The 22,191-nt window shown below is 35.2% G+C and overlaps 1 protein-coding gene across 5 annotated transcripts in view; it reads right to left on the reverse strand.

The window, feature by feature from the left end:
• Positions 1-22,191, reverse strand: part of VPS54 (VPS54 subunit of GARP complex) — a 104,043-nt gene that overhangs the window by 22,095 nt on the left and 59,757 nt on the right. For all 5 annotated transcript variants that reach the window (XR_005066767.1, XM_037048027.1, XM_037048026.1 and 2 more), the window contains 6 exons: positions 20,734-20,789; positions 18,688-18,784; positions 10,582-10,919; positions 6,412-6,541; positions 5,618-5,799; positions 5,117-5,229 (listed from right to left, as the gene is read on the reverse strand). Coding sequence is in view for 4 of the 5 variants with exons in the window: in XM_037048027.1 (XP_036903922.1) it covers positions 5,117-5,229; positions 5,618-5,799; positions 6,412-6,541; positions 10,582-10,919; positions 18,688-18,784; positions 20,734-20,789 (916 nt within the window). In the remaining variant the exon portion in view is untranslated. The remainder of the gene's footprint in view (positions 1-5,116; positions 5,230-5,617; positions 5,800-6,411; positions 6,542-10,581; positions 10,920-18,687; positions 18,785-20,733; positions 20,790-22,191) is intronic.

Genomic DNA, 22,191 nt, shown 5'->3' on the forward strand with positions numbered 1-22,191 from the left:
TACCTTTGAAATGCCTGTTCTTTCAGATCCCTTAAGTATAACCACCCTCAAGAGAGCACATAATTTTAACTATTCCATATAATTTTCCTTACCTTCCCTCTACCACCTTCATATAATTTTCTTCATTTTCCCTTCTTAATTCCAAGTGTATAAAAAGAACTGCAAAACTGTCGTCTACTGAAGCAATTGGGATCCTGCTTCTTGCATGCCATCAGTTTGGCTTAAATAAGCTTTTATAAAAATTCTCTAAAGGTTTGGACATTTGTATGATGACAAATTAAATGTCTACTTCCTCATTTCTTTAAAGTAAAAAAATTCAATGTGTTAAAATTTCTAATCACAATTCACTCTGTATGTCAGATTAAATTTTTTGAGGACAGGAAATGTTTTTAAACTAATTCTCTACATTGCAGAGAAGTGGCATAACATAGCAGTTAAGCAAAAGGGCCCTACAGTCAATCTTAAGGTCAATCTGCCTGAATCTGGATCTCAGCTCTACCATTTCCTAGCTATGCAACTTTAGGCAAGTTGTTTAACCTCTCTGCGCCTCCATTCTCATTTTGTTAATTGGGAATACTAACAGTGACTATCCAGTGGACCTGTAAATAAGATAACAACGTACAGCCCTGGCTGGTGTAGCTCAGTGGATTGAGCACTGGCTGTGAACCAAAGGGTTGTCAGTTCGATTCCTGGTCAGGGCACATGCCTGGGTTGGAGGCCAGGTCCCCAGTGGGGGCCACGTGAGAGGCAACCACACATTGATGCTTCTCTCTCTCTTTCTCCCTCCCTTCCCCTCTCTCTAAAAATAAATAAATAAAATCTTAAAAAACAAAACAATGTACAGTGCTCAGAACAACCTGTCTAGCCTTAATATTAACTGTTGTCCATTAACTTTCATTTCCCCAATGCTTAGCGAAGTAGCTATTAACTCAAATGAATGGTGGATAAATAATAACCAATGACTTTCAAGTTGGTAAAAACTAGTAAAATGTTGATGGACTTCTAATAGCATATACTTTTTTCTCTCTCAGAGGAAAGAAAAAGAAGACTGGAAGAGAAGTAGGGCATATAGAAAAAAACTGTTGTTAGTATCCTTCAAACAGGAAATGAAAACAAATAGTTACTTTGCAGGAAAAATACATAGTTAATTCAATCACACTATATTATTTGAATTAAAAAATCATGACAGTGAATTGCAAGTCAGAGGTATTCAGGGACAGAAAACATGTCTTAGTCATCTAAGAAACCTCACACTGCAGAAAGTCAATCAAATATAGCTTAAAAGAGTAGCAGATGAGCAATAAATCTCATTTTAAATTTGTGATTTAGGACTTCCAGCTAAGATGGAGGCGTAGGTAGATACACTTTGCCTCCTTGCACAACCAAAAGAAAGACAACAAATTTAAAAACCAAAAATAGCCATAAATGCCAGAAAATCAACCTGTATGGAAGTCCGACAACCAAGGAGTTAAAGGACATTCATTCAGATGGGTAGGAGGGGCAGAGATGGGTAGCCTGTGTGGAGAGGACTCATGGTAAGGTGGTGGCTGGAGGACTCGGGCAGATGAGGCAGCGGCTGGCAGACCAGGCAATGTAGTGGGAGGACCTGGAGCTTCCACATTTTTGTGCAGATAAACTAGGAAGAACAACTGGGGAGCAAGAGAGACAGCACAACCCAGGGTTCCAGCACAGAGAAATAAAGCCTCAAAGCCTCTGACTGAAAACCCCTGTGGTTGTTGTGGCAGTTGGGAGAAACTCCCAGCCTCACAGGAGAGTTCATTGGAGAGACACATCCACAGGGTCCTAGATGTACACAAAACCACCCACCCAGGAATCAGCACCAGAAGGGCCCATTTGACTGTGGGTAGCAGAAGAAGTGACAAATCTGGCCAAGATCTGAGCAAGCACCATTGCTCCCTTTCAAACCTTTCCCCCACATACAGTAACACAACCTGGGTTGCCTCACCCTGGTGAACACCTAAGGCTCCTCCCCTTACTATAGGCAAGCCAAGCCAAACAAACAAACAAACAAACAAAAAATGGGCCAAATGAAAGAACAGATCAAAGCTCCAGAAAAAATACAACTAAGTGATGAAGAGATAACCAACCTATCAGATGCACAGTTCAAAACCCTGGTTATCAGAATGCTCACAGAATTGGTTGGATATGGTTGCAAACTAGATGAAAAAATGAAGGCTATGCTAAAGTGAAATAAAGGAAAATGTACAGGGAACCAACGATGATGAGAAGGAAACTGGGACTCAAATCAATGGTTTGGAGCAGAAGGAAGAAACAAACATTCAATCAGAACAGAATGAAAAAACAAGAATTCAAAAAAATGAGGAGAGGCTAAGGAATCTCCAAGACATCTTTAAACATTCCAACATACAAATCATAGGGGTACCAGAAGGAAAAAAGAAAGAGCAAGGAATCAAAATGTATTTGAAAAAATAATGAAGGAGAACTTCCCCAATCTGGCAAAGGAAATAGATTTCCAGGAAGTCCAGGAAGCTCAGAGAATCCCAAAGAAGTTGGACCAAAGGAGAAACACACCAAGGCACATAACAATTACATTAGCCAAGATTAAACATAAGGACAGAATCTTAAAAGCAACAACAGAAAAGGAGACAGTTATCACAAAGGAGTGCTCATAAGACTGTCAGCTGATTTCTCAAAAGAAACCTTGCAGGCAAGAAGGGGCTGGAAAGAAGTATTCTAAGTCATGAAAGGCAAGGACCTACATCCAAGATTACTCTGTCCAGCAAAGCTTTCATTTAGAATGGAAGGGCAGATAAAGTGCTTTTCAGGTAAGGTCAAGTTAAAGGAGTTCATCATCACCAAGCCCTTCTTATATGAAATGTTAAAGGGACTTAGAAAAAGAAGATAAAAAATATGAACAGTAAAATGACAACAAACTCACAACTATCAACAAGTGAACCTAAAAACACAAAAACAAAAACACAATGAACTAAGCAAACAACTAGAACAGGAACAGATTCACAAAAATAGAGATCACATGGTGGGTTGTCAACGGGAAAAGAAGTGGGGAGAATGGGAGAAAAGGCACAGGAAATAAGCATAAACTGTTAAGTACAAAATAGACAGGGGAGGTTAAGAATAGTATGGGAAATGGAAAAGCCAAAGAACTTATGTGTATAACCCACAGACATGAATCAAGGTAGGAGAATGATGGTGGAAAGGGAGGATGCAGGGTGGAGGGGAATAAAGGGGAGAAAAATGGGACAAGTGTAATAATATAATCAATAAAATTATATTTAAGAAAAATAATAAACTTGTGATTTAGAATGATCAGTGTTTTATTTTTCTCCCAGTTTTTGCTACTTGAATGTTTTTGCTTTGCTAATATAAATCACTTAAAAATTGTGATCATCACCCAATACTGTTATCTACTAACAACAGGCACTAGAAAGCAGAAATTTACTTCATTCCTTCCATTCCTCTCTCTGCTCTATATAAATTAACCTATTTTGCAACCTGTCTTTAACCCTCTTGTCACAATGGTAGAAGAGACAGATTTTCTCCTGAACTATGGATTCCATTTCAGGGTAACTGCTCCACAATCACTACATCATTCTTATGCTAAATTAACCTTCTCCTCTTTCTGTTAAGCATAAAAATATAACTCAGCTTCTCCTACCTTAGAACTCTTTTTTCAATTCCTTGAGTGGATTAAAGTAACAATCTCTAATTTCTCTTATGTCTCTAAATATAATTTCATCACTCACTTTCCTTTCATGGCCAAACTTCTAAAAAAAGTAGGCTATACAATGTCTACCCTTCCTCACCTTCTGAGTTATGTAGCACTGACCTACAATCTGACTTTCTCACTCCAATTACTAACAAATGAGCTACACGTCAAACTTGTGGTAACTCTGTCTATATTTTACTGTTTTTCTATTGCTATGCCATTATATTTTGTGCAAATGGTAAGTATACAATTTAAAAATATTTCTATGTAAAAATATTAAATTTTTATTAAATGCATAAAACTGAAAATGTAAATGCCTCCTCCATTAAAAATATTCAAGGACTTTATAGCTTCAAATCTAGTATACACAGGTCAAGTTGTATATAAATTTACATTATTATCACATGATAACTTCACTTAAGCCATTTTCATCTTTCAACCAATATATGATACCAATTCTCTTCTTGAAATTCTGACTTTTTGACTTCTATGTTCTTCTGATTTTCTTCCTACCTCTCTGGCCCTTTCTACTTAAGTCTCCATAGTTTTCTTTTTCTTTTTTTTTTTATATAATGAATTGAGTCCCTGATCTTTTTTTTTTTTAAGATTTTATTTATTTATTTATCTTTAGATGGGAGGGAGAGAGGGAGAGAAACATCAATGTATGGTTGCCTTCTGTGCGTCCCCTGCTGGGAGTTGGCCTGCAGGGAACCAGCCTGCAACCCAGGCATGTGCCCTGACTGGGAATCGAACCGCGATCGTGTGGTTCGCAGGCCCACACTCAATCCACTGAGCTTCTTTTTCTATGGTTCTTTACACTGCGGTTGTCTCTATCATATTATACTACATTAATTGCTAATATACTATGTCTAATGTGATTGCTAATACATATTTTTTCATTGGACTTAACCCTTTTAAAGAATTATAACTGCTATCCCTGTTTTAATATATAACAAAAAGAAGTTTACTAGGGCTGAATGAATAGTTACATGTCTCTAAATAATACAGTACAGTGGGTAAGAATATAGCTGTGAAATTATAGAAAGCTGGTTTCAAATCCTAGCTCATCACATTGATACAAAATTCTTTAACCCTTAAAAGCTTCATGCTTTCTCACTTTCTGACTGTTAATATAATAGTAGATTCATATCAATTTGTTGAAAAGAATAACTGGAGTTTTAAAAAGGAGCTGGTCCAGTGTCTGGCATATGATTAATCATCAATAAGTATATGAAATTATTATAAATCACCACAGATACTTTTACAGTCAACTACTTACTAACAAAGCTGGAAGTATCAGTTCTAGGCTTTTAAAGTGGCACTGTCAATTAAAGAAATATTAAGCATTCCTACAAAATGAACAGACAATATAAAATTGGAAGAGAGTGTGTGAAAAGATACACATACCCCCTGATTTTTTTTCAGGTAAAGCAATCTTTCCATCTGATAAAGAATCAACAAGATCCTGAAATTCTGCTGGAACATCGGCTTGCTTCCACCGCTCATTGTCTAAGAGGAGGCTATTTAAAAGAAAAAAGAAAAATAAACTTGAATAATATTTTATGCCATTTTCATTGGTTAAAAAGAGCTAAGAAAGTACATAAGACTTTTATATCTTTTAATAATAATAAAAACTACAAACACATTAAGTTTAAGTAGAGCTCATCAATACAAGGCACTGAGTTTTTACACAGTAATGGCTGTTAGCTATTGCTAGTACATAAGACTTAAAAATGCTGAACACCTTAATAAATAAAAATCGTTCATAAACAGTATGAATACTTTCAGAAAGTATTTCTCTTTTTATATCTCCAACCTAACTAAGAAGAGTGACAAAACATAATCAACTTCACTTTGAGTGGGAAAGGAAAGGCAATGTTCCCGACAGAATGGACATGGTTATAATACCTGAGCTTGGTTTTTCTCTCTTCATGAAACTTGTTTACAAATTTACTAGCTTGACTTTGAAGTGCTCCAAGCAATGACATGCTTTTTCTTCCACATATCTGTTCAGTGTCTAAAATGAATGTTTCCATTAATCTAGAAAGTGTTATGAATTCCATGGAATTTAGCTTCTCAAGAAAACCATCCTAAATTTTAAAAGTAACACGAAAATCATGACAGAGTTAGTATAACACCAAATATGGATATGCTATAAAACCACTCAAACAAATGTTAATATTAATTATATTATTTTTATGATATGTAATATAATTATATTCATAAAAATTATTTTAAAATCAATTTAATAAATTTTCTAATACTTTAGTCCCCAAAATTGAAGCTTAAGATGTCTGAATTTTATTCTAATCCATTTAAAGTACATTAGCTCAAAAAAATTCATGTCATTATATAAAAACTTCACAATATTGGAATTCAACTAATTTTATTAATAAATTGAGTAGTTACACAGACATATATATAACAGTATTATTTCAAATTAATTATTAAGGTATATTTCAATTTAAGTCTTTTATTAAATCATTGATTTGAAAATAACACTTGAATAAGTCTTCCTATTTCTCTCTTATTTGGTTTAACATCTCCCTAATAGACCATACCAGTACTGTTAATCTTATTATGCGTCAAAAATATAATATGCATTATGGGAAACATAGGGACATAAGCAGGGATATGATTCTAGATTTTCAAAATAATTACACTACATATAAAATATCTAAAGCTTTATCAAAACAACTAACCTTTGCTCTTGATGTGAGAAATTTGACAGCTCGATCATGGCATATATCTGAGGCGCTATACAATAACTCCTGCGTATTATTTGCTAGCTTTCCTAGTTCTAAGTCAGTTAATTTCATGTCTTCATTCACCCTGAAAATAATTAAAATAGATTAAGTTAGAAAAAGTCATGAACACATTGTTCCACATAGGTCACATATCAGTAAAAAACAAAATGCAATAAAACATCTGAGGAAAAATTCGGTGATGTATCAAATTACTTTTATTATTTGTGGTGAAAAATTACTTAAATGTGTCAAGATAATATAAATATATTTTAGCCTAGTCTTATATAAGAGTAATTTTCTCTTTCTGCTACAATATTTTTAATAGTTACATTCAGACTCTGGAGATTTTGCAAGAACTACAGCCAAAAAATTCTACTTAGGTACAAGGTGATAGCTATAGTAGGTTGTGCACAGGTGTCTAGGATGACACAGTGGAAGGAAGGAAAAAGGAAGGAATGTTATTTCATTACAAACAGGCTGTTTACTTACAATTACGAAAGGTTGTTAACATTCAGTTTAACTGAATTAACCTTCTCCTAAGCACTTAACTGTGTTTAAATTCCTGACCCTGAAGGGGATATAACAGATTACTGTCCTCAAGGAACTTAAAGTAGAGCAGGAGTATTTGTAAGGTATAATGCATTTTTCCAGCTTTAAGAAGGAAATGTAAGCCCTGGCTGGTGTAGCTCAGTGGATTGAGCGTGGGCCTGCGAACCACACAATCGCGGTTCAATTCCCAGTCAGGGCACATGCCTGGGTTGCAGGCCAGTTCCCAGCAGGGGACTCATGAGAGGCAACCATACATTGATATTTCTCTCCTTCTCTCTTTCCCTTCCCCTCTAAAGATAAATAAATAAAAATAAAACATTTAAAATATATATAAAAAAAGAAGGAAATGTAAGACACACAGCCAAAAGAAGGACAACAACAAATTTAAAAACAAAAAGCAACCAGAACAGAAAGTCGAACTGTATTAAGTCCAACAACCAAAGAGTTACAGAAGAAACATTCATGCAGACCAATAGGAGGGGCAGAGACAGGCAGCGAGACAGGCAGCTGGGCAGAGAGGAACTGCAGCAAGGTGGTAGCTGGAGGACCAGCGTAGGCAAGGCTACAGCCAGTAGACAAGGTGGTGGCTGGCAGACCCAGCCAGGTGGAGGATTGCAGACTGGGCGGTCCCACATTGGCATGCTGATTAAACCGGGAGGAACAACTGGGGAGCAACACAAACCATGCCACCCAGACTTTCAGTGAGGGGAAATAAAGCTTCAAACCTTTGATTGAAAACACCTATGGGGGTTGAGGTGGCAGTGGGAGAAACTCCCAGCCTCACAGGAGAGTTCATTGGAGAGACCAACAGGGTCCTAGAACCTACACAAGCCCTCCAACCGGGAATCAGCACCAGAAGGGCCCAATTTGACTGTGGGTAGCCGAAGAAGTGACTGAAATCTGACCAAGAGCAGAGCAAGCATCATAGTTTCCTCTTGGACCCCTTTCCCACCTACAGCTTCACAATGCAGCAACAAGGGTTGTCCCACCCTGGTGAACACCTAAGGCTCTGCCCCTTACTACATTAACAGGCAAGCCAAGCCAAACAAACAAACAAACAAACAAACAAAAAATGGGCCAAATGAAAGAACAGATCAAAGCTCCAGAAAAAATACAACTAAGTGATGAAGAGATAACCAACCTATCAGATGCACAGTTCAAAACCCTGGTTATCAGGATGCTCACAGAATTGGTTGGATATGGTTGCAAACTAGATGAAAAAATGAAGGCTATGCTAAGTGAAATAAAGGAAAATGTACAGGGAACCAACGGTGATGAGAAGGAAACTGGGACTCAAATCAATGGTTTGGAGCAGAAGGAAGAAACAAACATTCAACCAGAACAGAATGAAAAAACAAGAATTCAAAAAAGTGAGGAGAGGCTTAGGAACCTCCAAGATATCTTTAAACATTCCAACATACAAATCGTAAGGGGACCAGAAGAGGAGGAAGAGCAAGAAATTAAAAACTTATTTGAACAAATAATGAAGGAGAACTTCCCCGATTTGGCAAAGGAAGTAGACTTTCAGGAAGTCCAGGAAGCTCAGAGAGTCCCAAAGAAGTTGGACCCAAGGAAGAACACACCAAGGCACATAACAATTACATTAGCCAAGATTAAACATAAGGACAGAATCTTAAAAGCAATAAGAGTAAAGGAGACAGTTACCACAAAGGAGTGTTCATAAGACTGTCAGTTGATTTCTCAAAAGAGACTTTGCAGGCAAGAAGGGATTGGAAAACAGTATTCTAAGTCATGAAAGGCAAGGACCTACATCCAAGATTGCTCTATCCAGCAAAGCTTTCATTTAAAATGGAAGGGCAGATAAAATGCTTCTCAGGTAAGGTCAAGTTAAAGGAGTTCATCATCACCAAGCCCTTATTATATGAAATGTTAAAGGGACTTATCTAAGAAAAAGAAGATAAAAATATGAACAGTGAAAGGACAGCAAATTCACAACTACTAACAACCAAACCTAAAAAAAAAAACAAAACCCCAAACTAAGCAAACAACTAGAACAGGAATAGATCCACAGAAATGGAGATCACATGGAGGGTTATCAAAAGGGGAGTGGGAGGGGGAGAGAGGAGGGGAAGGTACAGAGAATAAGTAGCATAAATGGTAGGCAGAAAATAGACAGGGAGGTTAAGATAGGTATAGGAAATGTAGAAGCCAAAGAACATATATGTATGACCCATGGACATGAACTAAAAGGGAGGAAGGTGGGTGGGAGGGGGTGTGCAGGGTGGAGGGGAATAAAGCGGGGGGAAATGGGACAAGTCTAATAGCATAATCAATAAAATGTATTTTTTAAAAAAACTAAAAAAAAGTAAGAAAGGTACTAACCCTTTGCCCTCTCCTTCCTGCTGCTAGGGATACAGATGAGATAAAAACTGGAGCAGACGCCTTAGACTAAGATAGAAACTACACAATGAGGATGGAAGAGCTGCCTTCTCAGTTCTGGACTACCTGATTCTGAACTGTTACATGAGAGAACCATTCTATACTGTTTAAGCTATAGAGGTTTTTGCATCTTTCAATAGCAGTTTCAGACTGTACCCTACCCAGTAAATGGAAAAATATTAGCCTGAATAAGAAAAAAATGTTTTATTGATACATACTTCAGGGTTTTGGGGGGTTTGGGGTTTTTTTTTAGTTTTCTTTTTACTGGAGAAGGAAGGTGTTATAGCTGACTTTACACTGTTAATGCAACCTTTCTAAGCTCCTGGGCTATAGATTGACTTATGTGAAAATGAACAGAAGTACTGACTTCTTATTCTTAAAATGATTAAATCCAAACTATATTCTTTGACCAGATAATAATCCACAATGTTATCACAGCTTTCTTGATTTTAATAGGTATACTGTAGTTATTTAAGGTAGTGTTAATGTATTTAGGAAATATACACTGAAGTATTTGGAGATAATGGGACATCAAGTTTGCAACCTATTGTCAAAATGATTCAGAAAAATACTAACATGAAAGACAGAGGAAGAGAGAAAAAAGAAGGGCAAAAGAAATAAGACAATGTGGTAAACTGTTAACAAATGCAGAATCAGCACAAAAAATATATGACAGTGTTTTGTACTATTCTAGCAATTTTTCTGTAAATTTGAAAATTCAAAGTGAGTTTTAAAAAGTAATGTTTAAAAAGACAGTGTGATCTATTTGGAAATTAATTTTTTGAAAAATAAAAAAACTGTGTATCAAACAGATCTTCACTATATATAAAATATGAAGGTGATACAAAAGAAAAATAAGCAAAGCAATACCAATCTGAGTTTCAGGACAAGTTCTTCTTCTAGTGATTTTACATCATCTAAACTCTTTGAAATGAGGGCATTTAATTAAATGATTCCTTTCTAAACTTACAATTCTGCAATTCTCACTTACTTCCAAAGCTTACCCTGTTACTAACTTCCATATATTTTCAAAAAAATTTTTCATAAAATTAATTCACTTTTGTTATAAATTCCAAAACCAAAGTATGCATGGTTTTCCAAGAAACAACAACCAATCTTACTGAAACCATTAATGATTCAAAGTCTTGTTAAGTTGTCAGTAGTTACCATACTCACATAATGTCCACACCTCCTGGAGTAGCAGATGATGGTATCTGCTCTTTGCTGGATGAAGAGTCAGTAGCACATTCGGGTTCAGATACCGAATCACTGCTGCAGGGCTCACTATTTGGGGATGCGTTTCTTTGAGAAGCAGTGTCAACTGCTATAGGTGTTAATTCACTCTCGCCGAATGCATCACTTATAAATATGCCTTCGTGGATTAAATAAGCCACCTCTGTGTCCAGTGAATTATCTTTTGCAGCATTCTTCTGTTGTGAAATCTCCAATTCTCTAGTTCTTTGGTTTTTGTCAAGAACTGAGAGAACAACACTGTGAATGACATTTAACGTTGCCTATAAGAAAACAAGATACATTTTTAAAGGATTTAAAATATCTTGCACTTACAGTTCCCCAAAGTGAATTCTGCATATGTACTTTTGAACATATTAGAAATGTCTCAAGGTCATGCATGTAAGAATTTCTACCAATCTTTTAATAAACTGTGACTCGTGAAAAAGAACTGCTCAAGAGAAATGGGTTCCCTAAAACTTAGGAATAGACTTCTGTATTTTAATTGATTTTGTAAATAGAAATCTCCCAAAATATATTGCAGATTTCTCAACCTCTTAGATAGGTTACACTAAATATAACTTGCCTGTTGAAGAATCATATTCATTGATGTGCTTGCTTAAAAGAAAAAAAATCTGTATTTCTTACCGTGCCTATCCTTATATCCATCTCTCTCTTCATCTCATGCCTTTTCTCACTCTTCAGACATTCTGATTCTCTTTCTATTCTTCTAAATTATATTGTTCTCATCCCAGTGCCTTTGTTGTTTCCTGTTTGGAATGCTCTTCACCTTGATCTTTGCATAAGTGTTTCCTCTCATCATTCAGGTTCTTGCACATAGTTACTTCCTCAAAGAGGCCTCCTCTGACTCTTCCCAGCAACTTTATCCCATTACCCACTTTAAAAAAATAAGTTTTTATTATCTTTTTAACTTTTTTTATTTTAGGTCTACACTACAATATTAGCTCTAAGATATTGGAATAGTGTACCTTAATGGATAAGGTATTGGACTACTGAGCACATAGGAGGTACTTAATAAGTATTGAAAGCTACATGAATTCAGAGTAATTTTATATAAATTAAGTCTTTCTGAACTATTAGGAAATAAGGGGCTACTTGACTACTTTAACATTCATGGTTGCATTCTCCTAATTTATTGTCCCCTTTCTCAAAACTCTTGATTTGTTTTTCAAGATCTACATGGTTCTAGGGAAGCAGGCTCCAACATAAGGTCTTCAAAGACAGTCTAAGCTAGTGCAATCAGCACATGGAACTACTGTGACCTGAGCTTAAAGCTAAAAAAGATACATAGAAGATAAACTGAGAGAAACGCAGAGAAACAAAACCCAGGCTAGATAATATCATCAACTTTTCTATGAAACACTAAAAGTTGACCTACCTGTAAATATTTTTCAGTTATATAAACAAATAAATCCCCTTGACTGTTTAAAGACACTTTGGCTTATGTTTTCCTGTTATTTGGAACTAAGAGCACTCTAAAAGATACAATAGCCCACACTATACACAGCAGAGATTCTGTGCCTTCAAGGGCTACACTACCAAAGTGCCTATGGATATTGCTTTTTTCCCCCTTTCTCTTGATCAGTAACTTCTCTTATTGTCACAAACTTGCTCCTTGCTACACTTCACCACTGGTGATTTTAATCTCCACTACTGACTAAAAAAATAAAGATTTATTTATTTAAAGATTTTATTTACTTACTTACCTTTTAGAGAAAGGGGAAGGGAGGGAGAAAGACAGGGGAACATCAATGCGTGAGAGATATATCGAATGGTTGCCTCTTGAACACCCCCAACTGGGGAACCTGGCCCACAACCCAGGCATGTTTCCTAAGAATTGAATCTTTTGGTTCACAGGATGGCACTCAATCCACTAAGCCACACAAGCCAGGGTTAATGTCTTAATTTTAATGTGTTTATTTCTCCATCTTTGTTTTACCTTTCTTCTTCCCTTATCTATCCATCTTGCTGACTTACTTTCTTAACTTTTTCTTTTAAAAAGACTATGATAGTTAGCATGGTCTTTCCCTTCCCAGCTATACAAATCACCCTAAACTACGGGGTATACAGACAACAAACAAGAATGTTAATAAAAATTCAAAATACAGTTAAAAGATGAAAAAAGTTGGAGGTCTCATAGCTGAAAATCTGATGTCAAAACTTAATAAAAGATACTGTTATCAAAACAGTGTAGTACTAGCATAAATACAGACATAGAAATTAATGAGACAGAATAGAGAATTCAAAAATAAACCCTTGCATATATAATCAAATGATTTTTGACAAGAGTACCAAGACTGTTCAATGGGGAAAGGAGAGTTTTCAACAAATGGTATGCCCTGGTTGGTGTGTCCCAGTTGGCTGAAACATCATCCTGTAAACCAAAGGGTCACAGGTTCAATTCCTGGTCAGGGCCCATGCCTATATTGTGGGTTTGTTCTCTGTTGGGATGTGTGTGAGAGGCAAATAATTGATGTTTCTCTCACATATCGATATTTCTCTTCCTCCCTTCTCCTCTCTTTAAAATCAATAAACATGTCCTTGGGTAAAGATTGAAAAAAATGGGCGTTTAGAAAACTGGATACCCACATGCCAAAAAACAAAGTATGACCCTTTTCTTACACTGCATACAAAAATTAATTCCATATAAAAAAGATATAAAATAAGACCTAAAAAATTAACTTTTATAAGAAAACATAGGGGGGAAGCTTCACAACACTGAATTTGGTCATGATTTCATGGACATAATACCAAAAGCACAGGCAGCAACAAAAACAAAATAAACTCCATCAAAATTAAAAAATTCTGTGCATCAAAGGGCACAATCAACAGAGTACAAAAAGCAACCCACAGAGTGTGAGAAAATATTTGCAAATCATATATCTGATAAAGAGTCAACAGCCAGAATATATAAAGAAGTCCTGTAATTCAAAAACAACACCTAATTAATAAATGGGCAAAGAAAATATTTCTCCACATAAGATATATAAAAATAGCCAGTAAGCACATAAAAAGATCAACATCACTAATCACTAGAAAAATGAAAATCCAATCAAAAGGTAGTACAACCTTATACCCATTACAAGGCTACTATCAAAAAAAGAAAAATAATGAGTGTTGGCAAGAATGTGGATGAACCAGAACGATTGTGCACTATTGTTAGGAATATAAAACTATACATATCAGTATAGCTGATATGAAAAACAGTATGGAGTTTCCTCAAAAAAATTAGAAACAGAATTACCATATGATTCAATAATTCCACTTCTGTATACCCAAAAGAACTGAAAGCAGCTACGAGATATTTGTTCTCTCACATTCGTGGAAGCATTATTCACAATAGCAAAGGTAGAAGCAACTCAAGTGCCCACTGACAGAAGGGATCAACAAAATGTGATCTATACATATAATGGAATATTCAGCCAGGAACAAAATTCTGACACATGAAACAAAATAAATGAACACTGAAAACATTAAGCTAAATGAAATAAACCTATCACAAAAGGATAAATACTGTATAATTACACTTATAAGAGGTACCTAGAGCAAACTCATAGAGGCAGAAAGTAAATGATGGTTGCCAAGAGATGAAAGGAGGAAGGAGAGGGAAGTTATTGTTTTAATAGTTTCAATTTTTTTTGAGATGAAAAGAATTCTGTAGATGGATAATGGTGATAATAGCACAACAATGTTAATGCTGCTAAACTGTATAATTAGAATAGTTAAGATAATAAATTTTATGTGAGGAGTACTTTACCGCAATAAAAATTTCAAAAAGTACAATTAACAACAATATGAAGTCTTAAGTCATTAATGATTGGTCAAATATAAAATCTTTAAGGCCTCAACTTTTAATTTTTTTATCTCTTTACACTAAAAATATTATTAAAATGTTCTGGCTGAAATTTTAAGTTTTAATTTCTTTTTAAAAATAATTTTACTTCACACTAAAGTGATATATACAATATCCTTTGTTTCTGAGAAGTAAATATAAGAATACAAGACATTAGATTAATAACCCTGGTAAATTAAATAAGAATTTGAAATAGTATATCCCTGTAACATGGTAAACACTGTTAAAAACAAAACAATTTTTCTGATCATAAAAATAATACCTCTTTGTAGAAAATTTAGGAAAAACAAAAATGAGTAACAAATTATACATACTTTTATCACCTAAAGATAACCCTTGAGAAGACAAGCTATCTCTTTGTTCTATGAAGTTGCAGAGATAAAAAATCTTTTTGACAGCCCTGGCTGGTGTATCTCAGTGGATTGAGCATGGGCCTGTGAACCAAAGGATCATGGTTCAGGGCACACGCCTGGGTTGCAGGCCAGTTCCCAGCAGGGAATGAACGAGAAGCAACCAGGCATTGACAGTTCTCTCTCTCTCTCCTTCCCTTCCCTCTAAAGATAAATAAATAAATAATCTTAAAAAAATTAACAAAATCTTTTTGACATAGATGAAATCATATTTTATAAGTAGGTCTGCATCTTGCCTTTTCATTTAATGTTACAATAATGTTTAATTATTTTCAATAATTAAAAATCCTTGGCTGCATGACATTCCATTGTAATGAATATACCAGGTATACCTTATTTCACCACTCCTCTACTGATAGACATCTGGGTCCTTCCAATCTGTAGTTATTTTTAAATTCATTAAAAATGAACAGCTTATAATTAACATTATTTTTCAGTGAAATCATATCCTTACAAAATCACAAACTTGTATCAAAGATAAAGTAGTATTTAAAGTTTATATTCCATCTTCAAAGATGTCTTACAGAAGTATTAGCTTAAGTGATCTAAATATGAAAATGAGAAATTACAACTATGACAAATCACTGTACATATATTCATTAAAAACAGTAATCCCCTCTGTTCTTCAGGGATACATTCCAAGACCCCCAGTAGATGCCTGAAACTACAAATAGTACGGAACTCTACATATTACTATGTTTCCTACACATACATACCTATGATTAAGTTTAATTTATAAATTAGAGTAAGAGATTAACAGCAATAATAATAAAATAAAACAATTATAAAAACATACTGTAGTAAAAAGTACATGAATGTGGTGACTTGTTTTAAGGGATCCCTTGCTGAAGTCTTGGTATGCTTTCTGGTGCAACACACTGCCATCAATTGAACACATTTTCTGTTCATGCCTTCCACCTGCAAACTTGATGCCCTTTTCATGTTAGCTAAGCATTTATGCATTGTCACCAGAATTTTTGCAGTGTGAAGTGCAATAGCAAAATTAGCATATATTTTTTCTACAATTTCACTGATAGAAAATTCAATCTTACCACTGATCTTAGCAACCTCAGCATTTTTCTTCCTTTCCTTATTAAGTCAAGAACTTTAAGCTTTTCACTTAAAAGAAGCACTTTATGATTTTTTCTTTGGCATTACCAAACTGCCAGCATCACTACTCTTATGCTTTGGAGCCATTATTAAGTAAAACAATGGTTACTTGAACACAGCACTGAGATAGTGCAACAGTCAATCTGATAATCAATATGGCTACCCAGTGACTAACAGGTGGGGAGTGTATACAGCATGGATCTGCTAAACAAGATATGATTCACATCCCAGACAGGATGGACCAGGACCACATGAGATTTCATCATAGTACTTAGAATGATGAGCAATTTAAAACTTATGAATTGTGTACCAAACTGATTATTTCTGGAATTTTCCATTTAATATTTTCAGACTGTAGCTGACCATGGGCAACTAAAACCATGGAAAGCAAAACTGTGAATGGATGAGGGAGGGACTATAATAATTTGGCTTAGTTTAACTGATACAAAACCTAAAAGTGAAATACTTAAAAAATTTGGCCCATATTATGCAATGTGGGAGTTCTGTATATCCAGACATGTGAAAATAGAAGTGTGTGATAATGTCATGATAGGAATACAAGAAAAGGTGAAAACATGACCTAGTTATTGAGCAATCCACAGATAAAGGGTTGCTATAGTACTGAATCGTTATCAATGGGTAGGATCAACATTTTGGTCGGAGTCTAAATTAAGTATAGTAAATCACATTTTATAAAACTTTTCCCACTCTGATTGCAGAGTTTATGCATGTGACTTAGCATCACTCAAACAACAATAATAAAAAGCCATGTCATAGATAAGTACCAAAGTCCCCGAGGCCATTTTAACATGATACTCAGGAGATGCTGGCAATAATTTAAAAAATACCTAATTTCACAAATAGCCTATTATACTCAGTAATTCTAAATGGCTCACTTATTAAAACATAATCCCAACCAATATGTTTTAGAGCAGGGGTCCCCTAATCCTGCTGTTAGGAACTAGGCCACACAGCAGGAGGTAAGTGGTGGACTAGTGAGCAAAACTTCATCCACATTTACAGCCACTCCCCATCGCTCAAATTACCACCTGAGCTCTGCCTCCTGTCAGATCAGGGAAGGCAACAGATTCTCTTAGAAGCACGAACCCTACTGTGAACTGCACATGTGAAAATCTAGGTTGCCTTCTCCTTATAAGAATCTAATGCCTGATGATCTGAAGTGGAGCTGAGGCAGTGATGCTAATACTAGGGAGCAACTGCAAGTACAGATTATCATTAGCAGAGAGGTTTGACTGCACAGAGACCGTAATAAATCAATTGCTTGAAGACTGATATCAAAACCCTATCAGTAAGTGGCAAGTGACAATTAAGCTGCATCGGGCAAATGAGATGATGTACTTCAATTGTACAGATGCACCTGGTGGCAGGCTTTAAGTCAGAATCCAACACTTATTTTAGTCCATTTGTGGCCCACCCATTATTTGATTTACCACTTTGTCCATGCCTCTTTCCTGTACTGTGCACTTGTCTCAGTCACAGTTTTGGTAAGCTCACTTGCTAACCCTAGGAAAAATGAGTAAAAAACAAATGTCCAACCCATTTGTGAATAACTTCATTGGTGCTAGAAGAGAATCAACTTCTTGAGATCTCAGATGACAATGGCCCTAAAAGTGTGTTTGAGGCAACTTCAAATCTCCATACATTCTAGGTTAAAGTCACGGCAGAATAGCCTGAGACTGCCACAAAAGCACTAAAAAGTCTACTTCTATTTCCAGCATCCTACCTTTGTGAAGCAGGGTTTTCTGCAGTGATAGCAACCAAAATGAGGTTATGGAGTAGACTGCACATAAGCAATACACTTCCGGTGTCAATGTCTCCCATCACCCCCAGATAGTTGCAGGAAAACAAGCTCAGGGCGCCCACTGATTCTGCATTATGGTGAGTTGTATAATTATTTCATTATACATTACAATGTAATAACCATAGAAATAAAGTGCACAATAAATGTAATATGCTTGAATCATCCCAAAACTATCCCCTCCTCATCCATGGAAAAATTGTCTTCCACAAAACCGGTCCCTGGTGCCAAAAAGGTTAGGGACTGCTATATTAGAGTCTGTGACATTTTTTCCTTCTGAAAAATGCTGTGTGATACAGTCTTTTCCTTATACTGAGTAGCCTAAAAGTAAGTGGTTTTGATTAAGGAAATAAGGTAATTAATGTAATACATGATCCTTGACTAGATCCCAGGCTGAAAAATAAAATAAAAACCTACAATAAAAAAATAAAGCAATTTAAATACAAACTTATGTTTAAGAAAATGTCACTATTATCAATACTAAACTTCTAGAAAAATTTAGTTTAGGTTTGGGACAGATTTTTTTAATGTTTCACATTTGACTTCTAGATAATCTAAAGAGATTCAAGTATCACAAAATCATAAGAGAAAATATTATTGTATAACATTTAATGCCAAGCAAATATATTTCTTCTTACTATAAAACAAATCATCTAAATTATAAAAAGTACCAAAATATTCCAAAATACTTTAAATCTTATTGAAAACTAAGCCTCTTAGAAAAATTACAAGAACAAAGAAATGTTTCTAGTGCAATTGATTCTACATATATTTATAAATCTAGAAAGTTAACTTAATTTAGGGATATTCTGGATAAACTGATAATCACATCAGCTTACCTTAACTCTCTGTAGGAAAACTATAAACTTAGAGAAAATATCCTTTAGCAAATCAAACCACTGAGGGAAATTCAACATTCTCATCTGATCTGCAAGCCTAGGGAAAAAAAATCAAACAAAAATAGTGATTTTTGGGCCAAATGATATATGAACAAAACCTACAAATTAAAGGAAGCTATCCTAAATACTATCTAGTAACAGAAGAATTAGGTAATTTTATCTAGATACCTAATATCATAAAATTGAGTTGAAGTTAATTACCAAACATCTCCTCCTTGTTTAAACATCTCTAACACTAGTCTAGTCAAGTATACTGACTTAAGAATCTTATATAATTCCATGTGAGCATGATTTGTGACCATCAGATAAAAAGCCATAGAGAAGTACACCAATTTTGATTTAAGGTGGAGAAAATATATTCTGAAATAGATAAAAATAGGAATATAAATCTCCCTTAATAAAGTTAATAATCTACTTTTCTAATTACAAACTAAATAAGTATTTTTCCACATATTAAATGGTGGCTAAGAGCATGAGCTCTTGGGCCACACTGCCTTGGTTCAAGTTCCAGCCTAGTCATATACTAATTGTATGACCCTGGACAAGTGACCTAACTGCTCCATGCTTTAATTTTCTCAACATAGGGAAAGTAGCAAAACTGATATGGTTGCTCTAAATATTAAAGTGAGTTAATAAGAAATACATAGTACAGTTCATGGTGTATAAAAAAGTGCTATGTAAGTATTAGCCAATATCATATTAGTATACACATATATGTAATATATACTAGATATAATATATACACTAATTATTATGTATATGAGTATAACATATAAGCATATAGCCAATATTTACATAGCTGACACCAATCAATTAACTTCAAGATAAAAAATTTATGTAAAATAGTTCCATAATAATATTTTATAGTTCCACAATGACTAAATACTCTAAATTTTTAATGACTACTGCTGCAGCTTGTAATTTATTTCCCAAAGGTACTCCTATACTTGATATAGAAAGTTCTCTATTTGAGAAAATTCCCTAGGGAATAAAAAAATGAAAAATAACTGACTCTCCCTATCTATAGGGCTCTTAACAGTCCCAATTAACTTAATTTTTCCAACTATTGTACTTGTGCTTCCTGAATTATTAGGGTTGCTTCAACTAATTCTGAAACCGAGTTTACACTAGGTAATAATGTGGAAATTAAAATTCCACAATCCTCGTTCTATGAGTCTAACCTAGAAGTTTTACAAGTTGTCCACATAGCTATTCATATCTTAGGCCAGTTAATAAAGTTTATGTATCTATATGAATAAGGTATTCATAGTCATAAAATATTTGTCATTCTTCTCAAAATAAAAGAATAGGGATTTCAAAGGTGAAAAAAATTACAGACATGGCAATTCCAAATCCTGTACTCAAATTTCTCAAATCCAATTAGAAGCTGTGTTTTAATTATTTGGCCAAATAATTTAAATTTAACACTGCTATTCCTCTGAAATGGATTCTTCAGTTTCCCCCCTCCATATCTACACTGTATCCTCTCTCTGCCCTTGGAAGCTGACCTGCTGGGGTTGGCCAACGAGGAGCCCTTACAAAAGATTGGAAGGAAGAAAGGTGCTTATGGCTCCATCTCCCCTTTCCGAGGAGTTGCCTTCCAGATGACTGCCTTCTTCCAGTGAAGATCACTTCAACTACTGAATTTCTTTTTATTTTATTTTATTTTATTTATTTTTCTTTATCTTTAGAGGGGAAGGGAAGGAGAGAGGGAGAGAAATATCAATGTATGGTTGCCTCTCGTGCGTCCCCTGCCGGGAACCGGGAACAGGCTTGCAACCGAGTCATGTGCCCTGACTGGGAATCGAACCGCGATCGTGTGGTTCGCAGGCCCGTGCTCAATCCACTGAGCTACACCAGCCAGGGCTGAATTTCTTTTTTTTAACCAATACATGCCTTTCTCCTTCTGAATTTTAACTGTTCTCTTCCCTTGTGTGTGTCATCATTTCTGCTACTGATCAACCACAACCTAACATTAATACTTACTTCATAACAGCATCTGTGTCTAGTTCTTCTATTTGTGAAACTTTATTAATCACACACTGCAAAATTTAAGGAAAAAATGTGGTTAATGTGGATTCTAAGTATTACATGGCATGTTCCATTATATATTTAAAAGGGCCTCAATAGGCTAGACAGTAAAAAAAAGTTGAAAGTATTATTTTGAAAATAAATCTAAAAAATACATTAAATTAAAAAGGCCTCAATAACTCTGATAATCATTTTACCAGATTTCTCTTGTGTCTCTTTTACATACCTCAAAGCATTTTAAATACTTCAGCATTACCGTTATCCTATTAAATAATTATTGCAGAATAGCTTGAACCGTATTAATTAAAGTCCTCTACTATTTAACACTGTTCAAAACATAAAAGAATACATAACAGAACTATAATACTTAGGAACAAGATATAAGCCCCATGTTAAATTCCAAATAAAACATGACAAATGTCTGTACATTGATTTTGTATCCTGATGCTTTACTGAATTCTTTTATTAGTTCTATTAACTTTCTGATGGATTCTTCATTTTTTAAAAAAGATTTATTTATTTTTAGAGAGAGGAGAAGGGAGGGAGAAAGAGAAGGAAACATTGATACAAGAGAGGAACATTTATCAGGTTGCCTTCTATTCGTGCCCCGACAGGGACTGACTTCACAACCCAGGCATGTGCCCTGACCAGGAACTGAACCACTGACTTTAAACCACCAACTGAGCCACACCAGTCAGGGCTTTGGTGGATTCTTTAGGGTTTTCTATATATAGTATCACATCATCTACAAATAGTGACAGTTTTATTTCTTCATCTCTGATTTGGATGCCTTTTATTTCTTTTTCTTGTGTGAATGCTGTGACTAGGGCTTCTAGTATTATGCTGAGTAACAGTGGTAAGAGTGGACATCCTTGTCTTGTTCCTTCCTGATCTTAATGGAAAAGCTTTCAGCTTTTCACCGCTCAGTATGAACTTAGCTATGAGTTTGTCACATATAGCCTTTATAAGTTGAGGTAAGTTCCTTCTATGCCCACTTTGTTGAGTTTTTATCATAAATGGATGTTGAATTTTGTCAAATACTTTTTCCGCCTCTATTGAGATAAGAGATAACCGTAGGATTTTTATTCTTGGTTTTGTTGATGTGATAAATCACATTGTTTGTTTGTTTGTTTGTTTGTTTTATCTTTTTAGAGGGGAAGGGAAGGAGAGAGGAAAGAAACATCAATGTATGGTTGCTTCTCGTGCATCCCCTGCAGGGAACTGGCCCCTGCAGGGAAACTGGCCTGCAACCCAAGCATGTGCCCTGACTGGGAATCGAACCGCGATTGTCTGGTTCGCAGGCCCACGCTCAATCCACTGAGCTACACCAGCCAGGGCTAAATCACATTGTTTTTTGAACACTGAACCACTCTTTCATCCCTGGTATAAATCCCACTTGATCATAATGTATAA

The sequence above is a fragment of the Sturnira hondurensis genome, unplaced genomic scaffold (assembly GCF_014824575.4).
Source record: "Sturnira hondurensis isolate 20B ecotype Veracruz unplaced genomic scaffold, ASM1482457v3 Scaffold0006413, whole genome shotgun sequence".
In the NCBI taxonomy this organism is placed as follows: Eukaryota; Metazoa; Chordata; class Mammalia; order Chiroptera; family Phyllostomidae; genus Sturnira; species Sturnira hondurensis.